The sequence below is a fragment of the Myiozetetes cayanensis genome, unplaced genomic scaffold, assembly GCF_022539395.1.
Source record: "Myiozetetes cayanensis isolate MyiCay16 unplaced genomic scaffold, myiCay2020 scf7, whole genome shotgun sequence".
Classification (NCBI taxonomy): Eukaryota; Metazoa; Chordata; class Aves; order Passeriformes; family Tyrannidae; genus Myiozetetes; species Myiozetetes cayanensis.
In genome coordinates, this window is record NW_026087964.1 from 14328424 (window position 1) to 14346897 (window position 18474).

At 39.5% G+C, this 18474-nt stretch overlaps 1 protein-coding gene across 1 annotated transcript in view; it reads right to left on the minus strand.

The window, feature by feature from the left end:
- The window catches only part of ADGRA3 (adhesion G protein-coupled receptor A3), a 60068-nt gene that overhangs the window by 22359 nt on the left and 19235 nt on the right, over positions 1 to 18474 (minus strand). The window contains exons 4-8 of the mRNA XM_050338764.1: positions 17789 to 17860; positions 16819 to 16890; positions 15109 to 15269; positions 13977 to 14190; positions 12962 to 13126 (exon numbers count right to left, since the gene is read on the minus strand). Coding sequence (XP_050194721.1) covers positions 12962 to 13126; positions 13977 to 14190; positions 15109 to 15269; positions 16819 to 16890; positions 17789 to 17860 — 684 coding nt within the window. The remainder of the gene's footprint in view (positions 1 to 12961; positions 13127 to 13976; positions 14191 to 15108; positions 15270 to 16818; positions 16891 to 17788; positions 17861 to 18474) is intronic.

Here is an 18474-nt window from a genome sequence, read left to right on the forward strand (position 1 = left end):
TGCAATGGTAACATAAGTTTTTTTACCATCTTTTTGCCCATAAAAAAGAAAAGGCAGCAGAAAGGACAAAAATCTTCCTTAGTAAAAATAACAACTTGCCAAAATCCCAGTAGTAACTTTAGTACAACATTACCTGCACTCTAGCAAGTTAACAAAACACACTGGATCATGTCTGGCCAACTCTGACTATGGAGAGAGCAAGTTACGGATGTCCTGGCGGGAAGGTAAGGAGGGACAGGGGGATACAATATATGTAAACATATCCAAATCTCTGAAATTCAGTAGGCACTGATTCAACACAGAAATAAATTCTGATTCAACACAGACTGGAAAAACAAGTACAGAGATGAAATACTTCTATGTTCCCAATTCTTGTGTATCCATAATAAGCCTTCAATAAATGAAGCCAAAAAGAACACAGGCAGACCAGGACAAGTAATAAATCAGCTGGCACAGCTGTTAGAAGACATGCAGGCCCACAAATACCTTGCATAATACACTCAAATCTCCACTTCCAGAATGCAGAGTCAGGCTTCCAGAAACATGCCACTGGAGTGCCAAAACATAATTTCCAAAACCATTTACCAGTGCTGAAATTTTTATATTAAGTTTCCACATCAAAGATGTCACTTTGAAAGGGGTATTTGTCTCTGTCTTTACAGACAGTTTTCTAAAAGTTGTATTTTTCCAAAACATTTTCAGTTAAAGTGTGGTCGGCTCAGTTTTGACTGAATGTATTGCCTTACAGACTGAGTGCCACATTGCCTTAGGGTAATTTAAATTCTGTGGTCCTGACAGATGTTTCTGACAGAACCTCCAAGATAAATATTTTCACTGAAAAATGGCATATGCTGTTACTTTTCTCACTATTCACATTCAGTGGTACAGAATTAGAAAAAGAGGAAACAGTTTCTCTCTGGTTTCTCAGATTAGGCCTCAAATGAAAAAATAAGTTTTTCAGGAGAGCTTTAATTACTATGTTCCTAAATAAGTATGATTTCTAAGCTCTCTCTCTCTCTATATATATATATATCTCTTCTGGAATTTCTGTAGCCATCAAACAGAAAAAAGTGAGAGCTTCAGTGTTTAACACTACTTCAAAGGCTATTAGATTACTATAAGATTATTTATTTGTCTTTTCTCCCTGTTTTTATCTCCACTTTCCTATTTTTATTACCCCTCTCTTTGTCTTTTGCTACTGTCCTTTTATTTCCTGCTGAGTTTCCTTTGTGTTCATCTTCCTACATAGCATTTTATCATCTTTTGCCAGGATCTTCTCAAAATAATACAAGCAATGCCAGACAGTATTATAGTCTGTGCTACCTTTAGAACAAATTTCACAGAATCACAGAATAGATCCACAAGGATCACAGCATCCAACTCCTGGCCCTGCACAGGAGCATCCCCAAGAGCCACACCATGTGCCTGACAGTATTATCCAAACTCTTCTTGAACTCTGTCAGGTTTGGTGCTGTGACCACTGCCCTGGGGAGACTGTTCCAGCACCCAACCACCCTTTGGGTGAAGAACCTCTTTCTAATATCCAAACTAAACCTCCCCTGACACAACTTCAGGCCATTCCCTTAGGTCCCATCACTGGTCACCACAAAGAGATCAGTGCCTGTCCTTCCTCTTTCCTTCACAAGAAAGTTGTAACTGCAGTGAGGTCTCCCCTCAGTCTCCTCCAGGATGAACAGACCGAGTGGTCTCAGCCGCTCCTCATGCGGCTTCCCCTCAAGGCCCTTCACCACATTTTTGCTAAATGAATGTTAAACTGTACCATTCTGTCAGGAACTGTTTCCTCCTAATACCTGTGTGAGATGAGCTGAGGAGGCATTCTCTTTTGATGAGCTGGACAGGACATCCGTCCAGTAGGGCTCAAAGGGTGAATAATGACATGAAATTCTCACCATCCAAACAAATGCTATGTAAGTCTGTATTATTAATTCCTTGTGAGTCTAATCTTGAATATCTTTCACAGTTTACCTAAGTGCTAGCAGAAGTGCAAATGTGGACTGTATTAACACTCTCAGTTCATTACTCTTTATAATTAGGTGCTCAAAATTTATCACATATACATAAGAGTAGACAGCTGTGGGGGAGAAGATGGCTCATTTATGTTTAAGTACTGTAACTTCATTTCAGGGGAAAAAAAAAGTCAGTCCATGAGATTATAAAAGAATTCTTTCCTTCATATATATTAATTCTGTTTTGAAAGCATTAATTTCTTAAAATGAACAATAACTTTCAGTTACAATGAGCTTTTATATCATAATTTAATTAGTTTACAGATAGTCCAGTATTTTTTAATTATTACATCTTAGTAATTCTCTAAATTTAGCATGATAATTACAATTTTAAAATATATTACACCCAGGGAGTAACAGCTCTCAAAAAGTTAATTCTTATATTTAAGAAATAACTCTATCAACTATCAGCATAAAATTATGTTGAACACAACAGCTAAAGGATTTATTGAAGTGGAAGCATTTTAACATACAAACCATATTTTCTATTTAATAACTGATTGTAACACATTCAGGGATATTATTTGAGTAAGACTTTGTCGTGGTTTTGCCCACCAGCCCATCCCTGGGCTATTCTTTAAATATTAAAGAATATTTAAATTAAAGCAAATAGATTCTATGATGAAGTTTTTGCCTAACCTTTATAAACTATGCTAAACTGTTACTGAGCCAAAGACACTGAAGATAAACATATTTTGCTACTTTGCTATCCCATCTCTGCAGGGATAAAAGTCTAGATGCCAATTTTGAAACACCTTCCAATCTAAAATGACTACCCAGTTCCAACTAAAAAACTATAAAATCAAATTCACCTAGGATCATTTACAACCATCTGCTCCGAACCATTTCTCACTAGTCAAAGCCTTATTTCCATATGTTCTCAAAGGTGAAAAATTACTTTTTATTATTACTCTACCTAACCTACGAGTGGAAGTCTGTTACAGTAAACCCAGATATTGTGAACTTTTTGATAAGCTGAACATTTCCTGAAATCTTATTTCTTTCTGCTGAATTCCAGAGGGGGTAAATCCTATTCCACTGAACAGTCACTGAACAGTACAGGTTAATTTAATGGAAAACACTTTGAAATAAGCCTTTACCATCTGTTTTCACCTCTAATGGCAAATCAAAGAAGAACAATTCACTCTTGAATCATTGTTGGGGATGAGGAAAATGAAGAAAGAGCATTCGCTGCGTGGAAAGACCAAGGGAAGGGAGAAACCTCATTTGAGGACTGGAAAAATAATGCTGCCAATGCCTCTACCTGCAACAACCATGGTGATTAAGGACTCTACAGTGGTAGCTGTGTTTATTCTGTGAAAACCTATTCGTAGGTTGATTTTCCCCATTTTCCCTAACGGACTTTTTGTCTGTCAGGCATAGAGACAACCCCTCATTGGTCCGTGTACCCTGGGGTACGGTCCAATCATGTTTCCCCCAGTTATCTCCTCCCTTGTCCCTACCTCTTAATGTTTATTCATGTACCTTTACCCAATCTCTGTTAGCGATTTGCATGCTCCGCCCTTCTCCGCCCAGGTTCCAGATCTTTCCATAACGAACCCTATAAAACCCCCATTTTGTATTAATAAAGTTGAATCAGCCCTGGGCTGTGCAGGTGTTCAGACCGTTTGTCGTGTGTCTCTTTTCGGGGCTGCGTCACTCCCTGAACTTAACCTGCTAGCCTTATTCTTGGCTGCTACCTTAACAGCTAAAAGCCAGTCAAGAACCCCCGTCGCTGGTTCGTTCCTTTTCCCCGTTTCAAAACTGTGACAAATGGAGCCCGTCCGTGGGGCTGGCTTTTAGCTTCTCTGCTTCAAGAGGATCTGAACGGCTTCACCTGGGCGACAACTGTAGGGGTGTATAAGAGACCCTGCAGCTCCGGCAGTTTCCCCCGGGCGAGACTGGGCACCGCGTCCCCCCTCACCGGTCGGCGCAGGCGTTCGTCGGGAGAGGTGAGCGTCCGGGGTAGTCCCTACCTCCCGTCCCCACGTCCAATCCCCCCACTTTCTTCGATTCGGCTCCTACCACCTTTAAATTATGGGCGCGACACTCCGCAAGCCAGAACGGCCGCTTTACAAAAGAATTCGTGCCATTGTGGAACTGCATGGCCACAAATACGATAAAGCCTCCTTAAAAGCCTTGGCTACCTGGCTTCATACCCACCAAACCTGTGTCCCTGAAGAAATCTCTCTAGAGCAGTGGGACAAAATTGGATCGGCTATGTGGAAAGGGGAAAAGAAAGGGGACAAATTAGCTGGCAAGGGATTGATAGCCTGGAGGCTGATTTTAATGCTGCTACAAGCGAAAGAAAAAGCTGCTCCGACTAACTCCTCCCTGAAAGCAGCTATTTGTCAGTCTCAGGATGGCGGCGACTGTGCTCTGTTGGCTGAGTCACCTTCACCACCCCACAAAATGGAGGACAATGTCACCCCGGGTCCAGGGAGACAACATGGCGGTGGGGAGTCTTTTCACTGCATGCCTCGCGGCGATTTACCCTGCGTCGGGAAACACCACCTTCTCACACACCCACAGGGGGAGGACCTAGGGGTGGAGACTTTAATGGGGGTGTGGGGGTGGATCCACCTGCTTACACCTCCCACCACATGATGTCATCCCTAAGGTCCACCCACCACGACATCACACTAACCACTCCCCCTCCTTCATGCATGGTACAGACCACGCCCCTTCCGGGTCACTCCAGAGCCGACCTGCCGACCCAGACCCCCTACACATCCGGTGTCATGGCGCCGCCCATGCACCTCGGTCGGAGACCTACCCATCCTTACCGGTACATCACACTGACAAAACACCTATAGCCCTCTATCAGTCACTGCCTCAGCCGGTGCTGCACAGCCCTGCTCCAACGGCCGAGGAGCAGGACCTGGTACCACCTGCAGCTTTTAGGCAGCTTTCCTTACAGTCCCTCAAATCTCACTATTCCCTTTCCACTTCAACCACTACATCACTCCATCAACCAACAGCTAAAGCTTACACAACATCTCAGACACAAACATCATCCCTCGAGGACATCACAAATTTAGAAGAAGAGGACCACACTAATAACACACCACCACCTCTGACTACAATTATTAAACAAGCCACAAGGAAACCATTTACACCCACCAAACTGCTTAGTTTTAAAAAGGTCTCCACCGCAACATCTACCACTCAAACATCCATACCTTCACATCCTGCAGTTAATCACAAGGAACACATTCACACCTCAGTATCTGAAACAGACACATCCACTGAGGATACGGAGAGACCTCACATTTTTACTGCTACCACACCTATTCAAACCCAAGTAACACCAGGCCCATGGATAGATATAACTCACCAGATTGTAGAGGCACATGAACGCGCCTGGAAAACTTTTTATGACCAGGCTGCTCTAGCTGGAGATCTAGAGATGCTATCTACCTTCCCAGTCCATAAAGTGGAAGGGCGACCTCCTGAATGGCGACCTTTTACATATCCAGTTTTAAAAGACATAAAAAAGGCAATAACTGACTATGGCATTAACTCACCTTATACTATTGGCCTTTTTGATTCCTTTTTTCAAGGATTTACCCTGACTCCTAATGACATTAGACTTGTAGCCAAAGCATGGCTACCAATTATCCAATATTCTGCTTTTGAGGCAGAATGGAAAGCCTTAATAAAGAAATATGTCAAAGGGGGGGGAGATATACGGAATATGGCACCTGATCAAGCTATAGACTGTTTATATGGAGAAGGTAAATATACCACTAATGACATTCAGGCTACTACCCACCAAAGCCTACTCCATAAAACAGGTGAATTAGCCTTTAAGGCTATTAAAAAAGTGGCACAGACAACCACCTCCACACCATCATACGCATTGATTTTCCAAGGGGTCAAAGAACCTTTTTTAGACTTTGCCACCCGACTAAAAGAAGCTATCTCACGACAAATCGCAGATGAGCAGTCACAGGAAGTACTCTTTAAGTCCCTTGTAGTGGAAAGGGCTAATGACGAATGCAAAAAACTTCTTAAACCTCTAAAAAACCCAACATTATTAGAAATGATAGAGGCGCGTAGAAATGTGGGTTCCCCACAAGAAAAAATTAGACTCATGATGTGTGCTGCCCAAGGAAGATGTTTTCAATGCGGTCAGTCTGGTCACCTGCAAGGAAAATGTCCACAAAATCCTAAACCTAGTTGGCAACAGCCGAAATTTAATTGCCAACGGTGTGGCAAAGGCAAGCACTGGACTTCCCAGTGCCGTTCCCTCACTGACATTAACAATGAACCTCTACCACCAAAATCCCCAAATCTGCAATACAAGAGGAAGGTTACTTTCGCCACTCCTCCTACCACACGTAAGAATTTTGACACCAACAGTCAGGGAAACTCCCAGAGGAGCGCCATGGGGGGCACTCAGACACAAAATACCTCTCCTCACCATCAGTGCCACTGCCAGACCACATTCACCAGGACACAATCCAGTCCCGATCTGACCATCCCACCACTCAACTAAACCCCACTTCAAGAATCCTCCTTTACCCCTGTCAATCACCACTCATTCTCAATGTGGAAGAGATTACCATTCCAGTTACACCTACAGACACCTTACATAAAGATCAACTCTATCTTGTTTCAAGCACAGAAGAAGCTCTTCAAAAAGGAATTATTGCACAAACTGAACTTATAACTGACTGTGACTTTAACAATGTTTTTATATCCCTCCGTGTTCCTTTTCCTCCTTCTGAGCTACCTGCAGAGGAACCAGTAGCTACTCTTCTTCCTATAACTCAGCTTCATCAGGACTCACCACCATGTGAAGAAGTCCAAGCGAACTGGATACATACAGTTACTTCTGACCAACCCACCATGACTGTAAGGGTTACATCACCAGCCGGAGAGACATCTATTTCAGGCTTACTAGATACTGGAGCAGATGTAACAATCATATCCCAACAGGACTGGCCGACTGCCTGGCCAGTAGAAAACACTTTACTCAGCGTCTCTGGGGTGGGGGGATCTCGAAGGCCACAGAGGAGTAAGCTAGTCATTTTGTTTACAGATGTCGACGGACGGACGGCCTCGTGTAAACCCTTAATACTCCCTTTACCTATGACCCTCTGGGGGAGAGACTTGATGGCACAGTGGGGAACTAAAATTGAAACAAATTTTTAACATCGGCCACTGGAGAGCAGCTGCTGCCCGCATTGAAGTGGAAAACTTCCACTCCGGTCTGGGTAGACCAGTGGCCCCTTCCCATTAATAAGCTGCTCATTCTTCACCAATTGGTTCAAGAACAATTACAATTGGGCCATATTATCCCCACTGTCAGCCCCTGGAACTCCCCTGTTTTTGTTTTGCAGAAAGCATCAGGGAAATGGAGACTTTTGCATGATTTACGGAAAATTAATGAGGTTATTGAGCCTATGGGACCACTCCAACCCGGCATGCCATCTTTATCTATGTTACCTGAGGAGTGGCCCCTAGTCGTAATTGACATAAAAGACTGCTTTTTTCACATCCATCTACATCCCGACGATGTAGAAAGATTTGCATTCACAATCCCGTCAGTAAATGCTGGCGAACCCAACCAAAGGTTTGCTTGGAAGGTTTTACCACAGGGAATGAAGAATTCCCCGACATTATGCCAACTGTATGTTTCAAAAATCCTTTCACCAATCAGACTCCAAAATCCTAATTCGATTATTTATCACTACATGGATGACATTCTAATTTGTACCCAAAGTAAATCAGATGTAAACCAAACTTTAAATGCCATCCTTAAGGCTTTCGAAACCTTCCAATTGCAAATCTCTACTGAAAAAATCCAATGGGTTTCGCCGTGGTTTTACTTAGGATGGAAAATTACACACACGTCCATCACCCCACAAAAAATAACCATCACCCGTGACATAACTACCTTAAATGACCTGCAAAAATTGCTGGGGAACATTAATTGGATTAGACCACAACTGGGGATTTCGACAGACGAACTCCACCCATTGTTTTCTCTCCTTAGTGGAAACCCAGACTTGAAATCTCCCCGTCATCTCACCCCTGAAGCGATATCGGCTTTACAAATAGTAGAACAAAAAATTTCTAACATGCAAAGCCGTAGAAAAATTCCAGGACTGCCACCGGTCCTAGTAATTTTACTAGGCCCCAAACAACCATTTGGCATACTTGGCCAAATAAAACAACACCCTGAGGACTTCATCCTGTGGGAGTGGATCTTCCTACCACATCAATTTGTAAAGACCCTTACCACCCTACCAGAACTCATTTCAAAAATCTGTTATAAGGGACGAATTCGTTGTTGGGAAATGTCAGGAGAAGAACCTGATACCATCTTCCTTCCCCTGACATCAGAACACCTTGAACAAATGCTAGTAACTTCCCTAGATTTCCAATTGGCCATTGCAAATTTTACTGGGAATGTTAAGTTCCATCCACCTGGACGACAATTACTCCAAAAATTAAAACTGATTCCAATTGAACCTAAATTTGTACAGTCTCTAGTACCACTTTCAGGAGCACTCACAGTCTTCACAGATGGCTCCGGACGAACCGGGAACGCTGTGATTGTCTGGTGTGCTAATGGAACATGGGAACAAGACATACACAAAGTAGAGGGATCTTCCCAGATTGTGGAGTTATCAGCAGTTGTTCGAGCCTTCCAAATTTTCCATCACACAGAACTAAACATTGTGTCCGATTCAGCCTACGTCGTGGGCATTGTCCAGAGAGCAGAGAATGCTTATTTAAAGCACCTTAATCATTCCAAACTTTTCCTTCTATTTAAGGAGCTCTTACATTTAATTGCCAACAGAAACCTTCCATTTTTTATAACTCATGTCCGCTCTCATTCCACTCTTCCAGGTCCTGTGGCCGAGGGCAATCGCCGTGCTGACCTTTTGGCGGGTATGTCTGTTGTCCCTAAAAAATTGGAGCAGGCACGCATCTCCCACGATTTCTTTCATCAGAATACCCGAGCTTTACAAAAACAATTTCAAATTTCTCAAAATCAGGCCAAAGACATAATCAGGGCTTGCCCTGATTGCCAAAAAATTACCCCTCTCCAGCCTACTGGAGTGAATCCCAGAGGACTGGAGCCCCTCCAAATTTGGCAGACTGACATCACCCACATTCCACAATTCGGCAAGCTTAAGTATGTTCATGTATCAATTGATACATTTTCAAAATATTTAGTCGCCACAGCACATTCTGGTGAAAAAAGTCGCGATGCCAAAAAACATTGGACTTTGGCTTTTGCTTATATGGGAGTACCACATCAAATTAAAACTGACAATGGTCCTGCATATGTGTCCTCAGGCACCAAAATTTTTCTATCACAATGGGGCATCAAACATACCACAGGCATCCCTCATAATCCAACGGGACAAGGAATAGTGGAACGTGCCCACCAATCCCTTAAAAACATGTTGAAAAAACAAGAAAGAGGGGGAAGAGATCTTACTCCCCAGGAGAAGTTAGCAAAGGCCATGTATGTGTTAAACTTCCTTAACAGACAAGACAATGATGTATCCCCAGCACTGAGGCACTTTTCACTTACACCATCGCAGCACATAACTAAAGCAAAAGTGCTGTATAAAAACCTAATGACTGATCAATGGCAGGGTCCCTTCCCCTTATAACTTGGGGAAAGGGACACGCTTGTATTTTACTAGACACAGGTCCATTATGGGTACCGTCGAAGAGGATTCGAATCTTCAACGGACCATTGCCACCGTCGTCTTCTTCATAGCCTGCAGCGCTCCTTCCTCCAGACGCCTTCCACCATGGATCACTCTCCTCGTCCTCGTTGTCATCTTCATCCCTCCGACTTGTGAACGACCTTTAAAAAACCCCATGCCTTGGACCTTATCCAGACAGGGAAATGTTTGGGTAAAACTAACCGAAAAACTTAACACTAACCTTCTCTGCTTACCTCTTTCCAATACTAATGATCCCTTAAAAACAAGTTTAATTGGCATACCAGTCAAAGAACATACCCTTCAGCTTTTCCGAAAATTCATAAAAAGAAATTCGGAACCTGCTGAAATGAATATTCTGGGAACACTCAAAGCTGATACCTGTTTTATATTCGAACACCGATCTCCTGTAGATGCAGCAGCATACCCACCAAGACATTCAATCACCCCATTTTCCTCTGTCTACAAAAATGCATCCTTGTGGTGCAAAGAAACCTCCATTTATTACACGACTTACATCAGAGAACCTTTGAACCTTCCAGACGAACAATTTTTAATCTGTGGGGATCGGATTTGGACTGGAGTCCCATCTTTGCCTTTGGGAGGACCATGTACTGTGGGAATGTTGACATTTTTTGACTTTACCAACTTCATTTCCACACCACAACCGCCTCCCACGTTGACTACAAAAATACAAAATTCCACACAATGTGATTCCCAGATCCCAATTCCTCTAGACGTAAATTCGGTACAAAATCTCAACACCCTAGAATGTGGGAAAGGTCCAATTACTAGGAAAACTTACTCAATTAGCATTACTCTCCATGACTTAGCTGAAAAATACTTAAAGTTAGAGATGTCTTTAAATTATCGGGCGATTGTAGATTACTTTCTATTGACCCAAATTCATGGGTACCAAGAAATTAACAACTACTGTTGCTTCAACTTTTCTCACCCTTCCTCACCTTCTCAACACTATGCCTATTTTTCTATCTCTGGATTTAAAAACTTATTCAGTGCAGCCAAAGTACCTCCAAATTTCTATTCCTCTGACATTTTTGATGGTTTACATTTACCTTCCCTTCCTAACTGGCTAAAACAAATCTTTTTAGTATGTCTTTCTGCATCTTTCACATATTTTTCTTCTACTCTAAAACAAATGATTTCCAAGCGGATTTTTTCAGCTTCTATACAAAACAAGAAAGGAGGAGATGTTGGGGATGAGGAAAACGAAGAAAGAGCATTCGCTGCGTGGAAAGACCAAGGGAAGGGAGAAACCTCATTTGAGGACTGGAAAAATAATTCTGCCAATGCCTCTACCTGCAACAACCATGGTGATTAAGGACTCTACAGTGGTAGCTGTGTTTATTCTGTGAAAACCTATTCGTAGGTTGATTTTCCCCATTTTCCCTAACGGACTTTTTGCCTGTCAGGCATAGAGACAACCCCTCATTGGTCCGTGTACCCTGGGGTACGGACCAATCATGTTTCCCCCAGTTATCTCCTCCCTTGTCCCTACCTCTTAATGTTTATTCATGTACCTTTACCCAATCTCTGTTAGCGGATTTGCATGCTCCGCCCCTTCTCCGCCCAGGTTCCAGATCTTTCCATAACGAACCCTATAAAACCCCCCATTTTGTATTAATAAAGTTGAATCAGCCCTGGGCTGTGCAGGTGTTCAGACCGTTTGTCGTGTGTCTCTTTTCGGGGCTGCGTCACTCCCTGAACTTAACCTGCTAGCCTTATTCTTGGCTGCTACCTTAACAGCTAAAAGCCAGTCAAGAACCCCCGTCGCTGGTTCGTTCCTTTCCCCGTTTCAAAACTGCGACAAATCATAAAAAATGTATAAGTGATTTAAATAGATGTGTTCTTTGATGAATACAGCATGCATCTGTTTGACTTTCTTCACCTTTTACCTTAAGCAGGAAGTTCTCATTTTCTAATGTAATGCTTATCCCTGCAGTTGAAACCACTAGAGCGTAAAAAGAAGATATGCACAGAAGTTTGTTATATAAATAACTCCTTTCAACGTGGAAGTGCAGTTCTTCAGTAGTTCCAAATTGCCTCTGTGTAGCAAGTGATCTTAACACTACTTTCTTTACTAATAGCTGCTAATATTCAGACAGTCTTCTTCTCAATTGTCCAGCTAATGAACATAGAGATGAACTTGGAACTAAAGCTGCAACTGGAGGAGGCCTTTTGCACTTGAAAGCTTGTCTCCCCCCATAAATTGTGCCCCAACAACATGCTTTAACTTACTTTTCATTCCTTATTATCAAAGATTTATGGTCTTAGATTGGCTGTATACAAAAATGATGACTTCAAAAAACTCTAATGTACACAGGGAAAGGAACAAAAGATTATAAAATGTAAACAAAAGACCAAGCAGAAGATCAACACAGCCAAGCATCATAAGAAAAGTGAAATGAGCAGATAAAAGCAGTTTTTACAACATTAAGAAATCCTATGCACTGTAGGGAACACAATGCTATTACATACACTAATTCTCAGTAGGAGCTATTGCAGGGAGGTATAACACAGAGAAGTTATAAAGGGAATTACCTTACATATAGAGAATCTATACAGAAACTATCTGTTACAGCTGGCACCTCCAGAAGTAACGTGTTGTTAGAGTAACCAGCAGCAGAAAGATCAGAAAAGGGAAAACAGGTGAAGAGATAAGGACAAAAGATAAAATACTCTGCAACACCCAACACAATGGAACATCAGAGCTACCACTACAGTCCCAACAATCACTAAAAGGAAACAGCACCATTCATTTTACTTATTCTAATACAATGGGGGAAAACCCCAAACTATGTTGTGTACTTCTCATACAGTGATTCTGTTGTACGTGAGCAGAAAGATTTTAAGCAGAGTATTATAACCTGGTGAAAATCACCCTGTCAGTATGTAGTCCAACTCTAACTTACAGGTAATCTAAAAAAGTTTAATTCTATTCCAATTATTTCACTTATATATTTCTAATATAATAGCCATTTATATATTTCTAATATAATAGCTTACTTTCCATATCTTTCAAGGATGTGTTAACTGGTTGAAATTTTAAAATTTCATGGTATAGTTTCATGCACTTCTGTCAACACAATACTTTCAAACAGTTAATCTATTACACACCATTCATAAGAAAACATTCACATAGGTGCCTTTAAAGCACAAAATCTTAGAAATGAAATTTAATGGACTTCCTTCTGAAAAAAACCTGAGGTTACTCACCTGAAATCCCCTTTATTGTTCACAACCCTCTCTGGAGGGCAGTACTGTGCAGAACTTTCTAAGACCACAATGTCCACTGTCCTTGTGTTATTCCCACGCCTGGTTTGTACATGGCAACCCCAGTTTCCTGTGGAGCCAGCCTGAATGTTTGAGATTGTCAGTGCACTGGGAAGATAAAACAAATAAAACTCAGTCTTGCAATAAAATTTATATAAGCTTTACCAGAAGATGAAGTACAGAAAGACAATAAAAAAACAAAGTACATACAACCATGAGTGATCTTACAAAACCAGAGCTATCTACAACTCAATGTACTGTAATTAATAGAGAATTATTTACTATTCTTCAAGCTCTCAATTTTGCCAAGGTAGGGAAGAAAAAGAACAGCCATGGGAAAAAGTCCCTTGACTTCAGAAAGAAGAAACAAGAAGTCCAAATTCCTTATGTGTTATCACTGCTCTTCAACAAAAAACTTTCAGTCGTTCAGAAAGGCCAAACTAAAATAAATTCCCAAATGCATGATTTGTTATAAAGATCAAAATACTAACTTACTAGTATAACTACTGGTCATATAACCACTCTGTAGATGCTGAGTAAGTCAAGAGTAAAGAATCCAAAAGTAGTTCAGTTAAATGCCTTGTTTTCAACATTTTCATAATTTTAATATTCTAAGAGAACAAATGTAGGCTACCACAAAACATATTTTACATGAACTGCATTGAGTAAAACTGGAAGAAAATTAAAATCCTACTGTAACAGTCCTGGGCAACCTGCTCTAAATAATCTTATTTTAAGCATGTAGCCTTGACCAATCAAATCTCTAGACCTCCTTCCTCAAAATTTATAGTTAGCAGGAGATACATGAAGTTACAGACTACTTCCCTACTTCAGATGTTTCTGCCTACATATGTTCACTCAGTGAGGATATGACAGGACCTTACTGGTTATGGAAACAGTCAGTAAATCAGAACAGAGAACAAGGAGTGGGAAATACATTTTCTCAGTATGGATTCACCTTGCAATCAGTGAGCAGTTATGAATCATGTTTTTTTCAACAAAAATACCCTGGGACTCATCAGTTTCCACTATCTTCCCATCCTGATACCACAAGACTTTCATGTCTTGATCAATATATGAAGCCATACACTGGAAGGGTAAACTATCTCCTTCAAAGACAACCTGGCGATGAGATGGAGTCATATAGAAAGATGGTAATTCAAGTGGCGGTTCTAGAATTCAAGAAATAAACCCACGATTAATAGTAAGAATACATTAAGAGACATCATTTTCAAAGATGAAGAAATATACTGATGTAATTCAATAGCTTCTGAATTCAAGAAATAAACCACGATTAATAGTAAGAAGTAAAACATCATTTTCAAAGGTATCTAGTATATCTGATATAACCTTGTAAATTGCATCTGCAAGATTTATATAAACACTTAACGCATCAGATACTGAAAAATACAAATTATCATCATATTCTTTTTCAAAATGTGTACTCCTTTAATATATTTAAAAAATCTTTTGCTAGCCCACATCCAAAAGAGTAAAAAACAAATTTGAAGGAAAAATATATTCATGCATTTTCGTTCTTCACTTCTCACTATTAAGACTCAAAAATCACAAATACATATAGTTTTTAATTTTTACAGATTGAAAAAAAGAAGTTAAGCAAGTTGATAATGGTTTCGTCACAAGAAGTCTAATCAAGAACAGAATCACCATGTAGGAAAGTAATTCAAGATCTTTTTAACTTCAGAAATTTGAGGTTAGAATAAATCACACATCTAAAGTCAGATAGCTAGACTCTGGAAAGAAATTATCAGTTTCCACTTCCTCATGAAGTTTAGGTAAAGATCTCTGATAAACAGAGATTAGCAAAAAAAGGAATTTATCTCTAGAGAATGCTACTCATCCTTTGCTTCTACAGACTAACACCCACAATCATCAATTTACTTATTTCCAAAAGCAAGCAACACTGAATCACAACTGAAATTCAGCCTCTGAAAAGGAATCACTATTACCACTGTCATACAAGTGCTGAATTTTAAGAAAACAAAACAAAGTAGAAAAAGTTTATTCCCTAATACTAACAGAACATGGAACACTTTAGAAAACAAGTATCAGTTGCCAGGAGTGCTTACCACAGGTCAGAAGCTCCTGCTTAACACCAGTTACCGTCTGTGACTGAAGTGACTTGGGATAGGCACATTTTGTCTCACGTACAGTTATATTTCTTTCTTTTAACCACTGATGCATCCACAGTATGTTGCAATCACAAAGAAGGTAATCAGTCTGAAATTCTCTGCAACAAAAAACAGGTATTTACAGTGGCAAACTGCAAAACTCCAGCGTCTGAAAGGTTAACATCAACAGCTGTGCAATGCCTTTCACTGTCATAGACACACAGACAATAAGCAGTGAAAATCCAGAATACAGTGGAGTTGACTGCCTCTAACCACTAGAATATACTCTAATCTTCTGCAAACTACGGTCTGAGATCAAAACAACATACTCCCTGAGGAAAGGAATTCTCTCCATAAATGAGGAACATCTAATACCAGCACATGAAAAAAATTCTAGCAGTTTCTTTCATGGAGGGTGTTCATGCATATGCATCATCATAACTTCAGAACACACTTCATTGCTTAATTTTATCAAATGCTTTAACAGTAAAATCAACAGAAACAGCTTCTCGCCATTTCTCTTTCCAGAACCACTATTCACACAATTTTAGTCTGCTTTATATAAAAATCATAAGGTTTTTAATTGATTCATAAAGTCTTCTCTGTAATTTTCTACTTTCTACTAAAAAGTTATACCAAACCCCTCCCCCCAGATGTCCGCTGAAGTCAGCTAAATTAAAAGACATTATTAATTAATTTTATCTGTTTAGAAACAGTTAAAAATGTACCAAGACATACGGTTATGTCTACAGTGTTTCTTAAATCTGGGAAAACTTCTTTTTTTCAAAATGTCTAGAGGATATCATAACCTCACAGGCAGAACACTTCAAACCTGAAATTGACATTCCTGTGAAACTTCACTTAGTGTTTGTTCACAGGAATTTCTCCAGATACACACATTTTTAATGGCAAGGATTATATCCAGGTTCTCCTGTCAGATCTCTGGTGTTCTTGGACAGTAATCTTTACATACACAATTAAAACACCAGGAATAACAACTTATGAACAATTAAAAGAAGCTGGAGGAGGAAAAGAAATATTTGCTTTTATAAACAAGAAATTAACTCAAGTGTCAAAACCAGAAATCAAACCTTCTGAGAAAGTCGGTACAGTGAGCCAATTGTCATGACTACCAGGAAAAAATGCAAGCTAATCATCAGCACTGAATTTTCTTCACTTACTTTCTTCCTTACAACTCATGACTCTCTTAAGAGAGAGCAAAATAACATGAGGTGAAGAGGTACCCACTGTTACATGTAACAAAACTATACTGTTATTCAAGATCTTCCTTAAAGTATTTGTTCCCTTTGTTATATTCTTATAACTTAAAGGTATAAAATTTTATACCTTAAAGGTATAAAATGTTATTTATTTACTATAAATGATAAATACAGAATAAAACTTTTGGAAGCCCAGATACCTATAGAGCGTTTTTCTTTCAGAACTATGTAACCAATAGTGAGCAGCTTTTGAAGGGGATTATATAAAGACCCAAATATCTGTACATATATACACCTGCCAAGTGCTTATTCAGATAAAAAGAAAAAAAAAAAAAAAACCAGTTAGGAGGACTGAAAGTAAAAATACAAAACAAAGCAAGTGTATATGTTTTTTTGTTAAGAACATGAGGGATCACGCAAATTAAGATTAGATGCAGTAAGTACTTACAGAGACTTCAGTGAACCAAGATGATCAAACGTTCCCTGCGTAACTGTAGAAAACAGATTTCCAGAAAGATTCCTGAGAAATAGAAGTATCATGATTTGAACTTATGCTCAAACAACCGACACACGAAATAAAAAATCCCCACCCTCTCCAAGATAAAACTATTTTTAAAAACTACAAGATACTATTATGACACTCTCTTATAGTTCACAAGACTGTAAGAATAATAATCAGGTGTCAATACAGCAAAAATCCCAAAATAAACTGTTCCCCAATACTTCTGTTTTAGCTGAAGAATTTTAAGACTGGGGAAAAAAAAGTGAATGCAAATACTTTATTTTTATTTAAAGCAATAATTAGCACATGTTGAGCATGGCTTTCAAGGAGTTTGAAAACTTCTCTGTTCACAGTGAACTGATGTTTTCCTATTAACATGCTGTAAGAAGCAAGTTTGATCTACCAGAATATTAAAAAAATATTATACATACCACTTATATATATATATATACACACACACATTTCAGTGAAAGCACTGTCTGAAAGGAGCCAATAACCAGGGCAAGGAAACATTTCATAGTCATACATTATACTCCTAAAGTAAATGGAGAACTACAAAACAGGCAAGAAAGCCAGCAAAACCTACCCACACCAGTGCCATGTTAGAAGACACACATATTAAAAGAATCTATAATGCTGAAATATTTTTCTACGGAAAATATTTTGTACAGTCTGCTAGTCACTTCCACCTCCCCTGCTATACCTTCTAAGAAACTAAAAATCTGTTGCCAAGGCCAACAGAGCACCGAATAGTATGGTTTGGGTTGGCCTCAGTGCTCTTTAAGCTTGCTGCTGAGTGACAAAGCTGCCTGTCTTTCAAACCCATACTTGAATGCACTACTCCTCTTGAAATAAAGAATGTTAATTTATATAAAGCTAAGACTGAGGTGTATTTATATAAAAGAATTATACTTACAATCTAATAAGGTTTACAAGTCCTCTAAATATATCTGCATTCAGGCAGCCTATTCTGTTATTAGTTAAGTCTCTATAAAGAGGAAAAAGAAAAGATTAGAATAAACTGGTTTATTTTCAAATTACCTACAGTCTGCTAACAGAAGTATATGAACTAAGATTCATGAGTAACAGATTGCACCGCGTATGTATTTGTTTTTTTTCAGCAAAACCCACAAGGTACTGCTATATGGCTGTATACACATGCATACAGACTCATGCATTTCTTAAGTAATTATAGTTTGCCCACATACAGTTCAATGGGCCTAGCCTTACCAGGAAATTCCCTTAGAAAAGGATAGGCTTACATCCCTACCAAGTAAACTTTCATATTCATACAGCATATTCATCACATGTGCCACATCACTTAATTTTTTAACGTCAGACACCTATAGTAGTGCATTTATTATACATAAGACCACTTCTATATTTACACCTAGATAAATATTTAAATGTTATATATTTTTCAATATAGGTCTTAAATCAAATTGCCAAATATTCTTAAAGGAATAAAAGTTAAGCTTGCAAGTAGTAATGATTTAGAACTGGTCCTTCAATTTTATTTTTAAGGTATTCAAAAGTGCAATTACCAGCATACTTTCCTTTTAAGTGAACCAAGCCATCTGATCAGTGAGAAATGAACATATA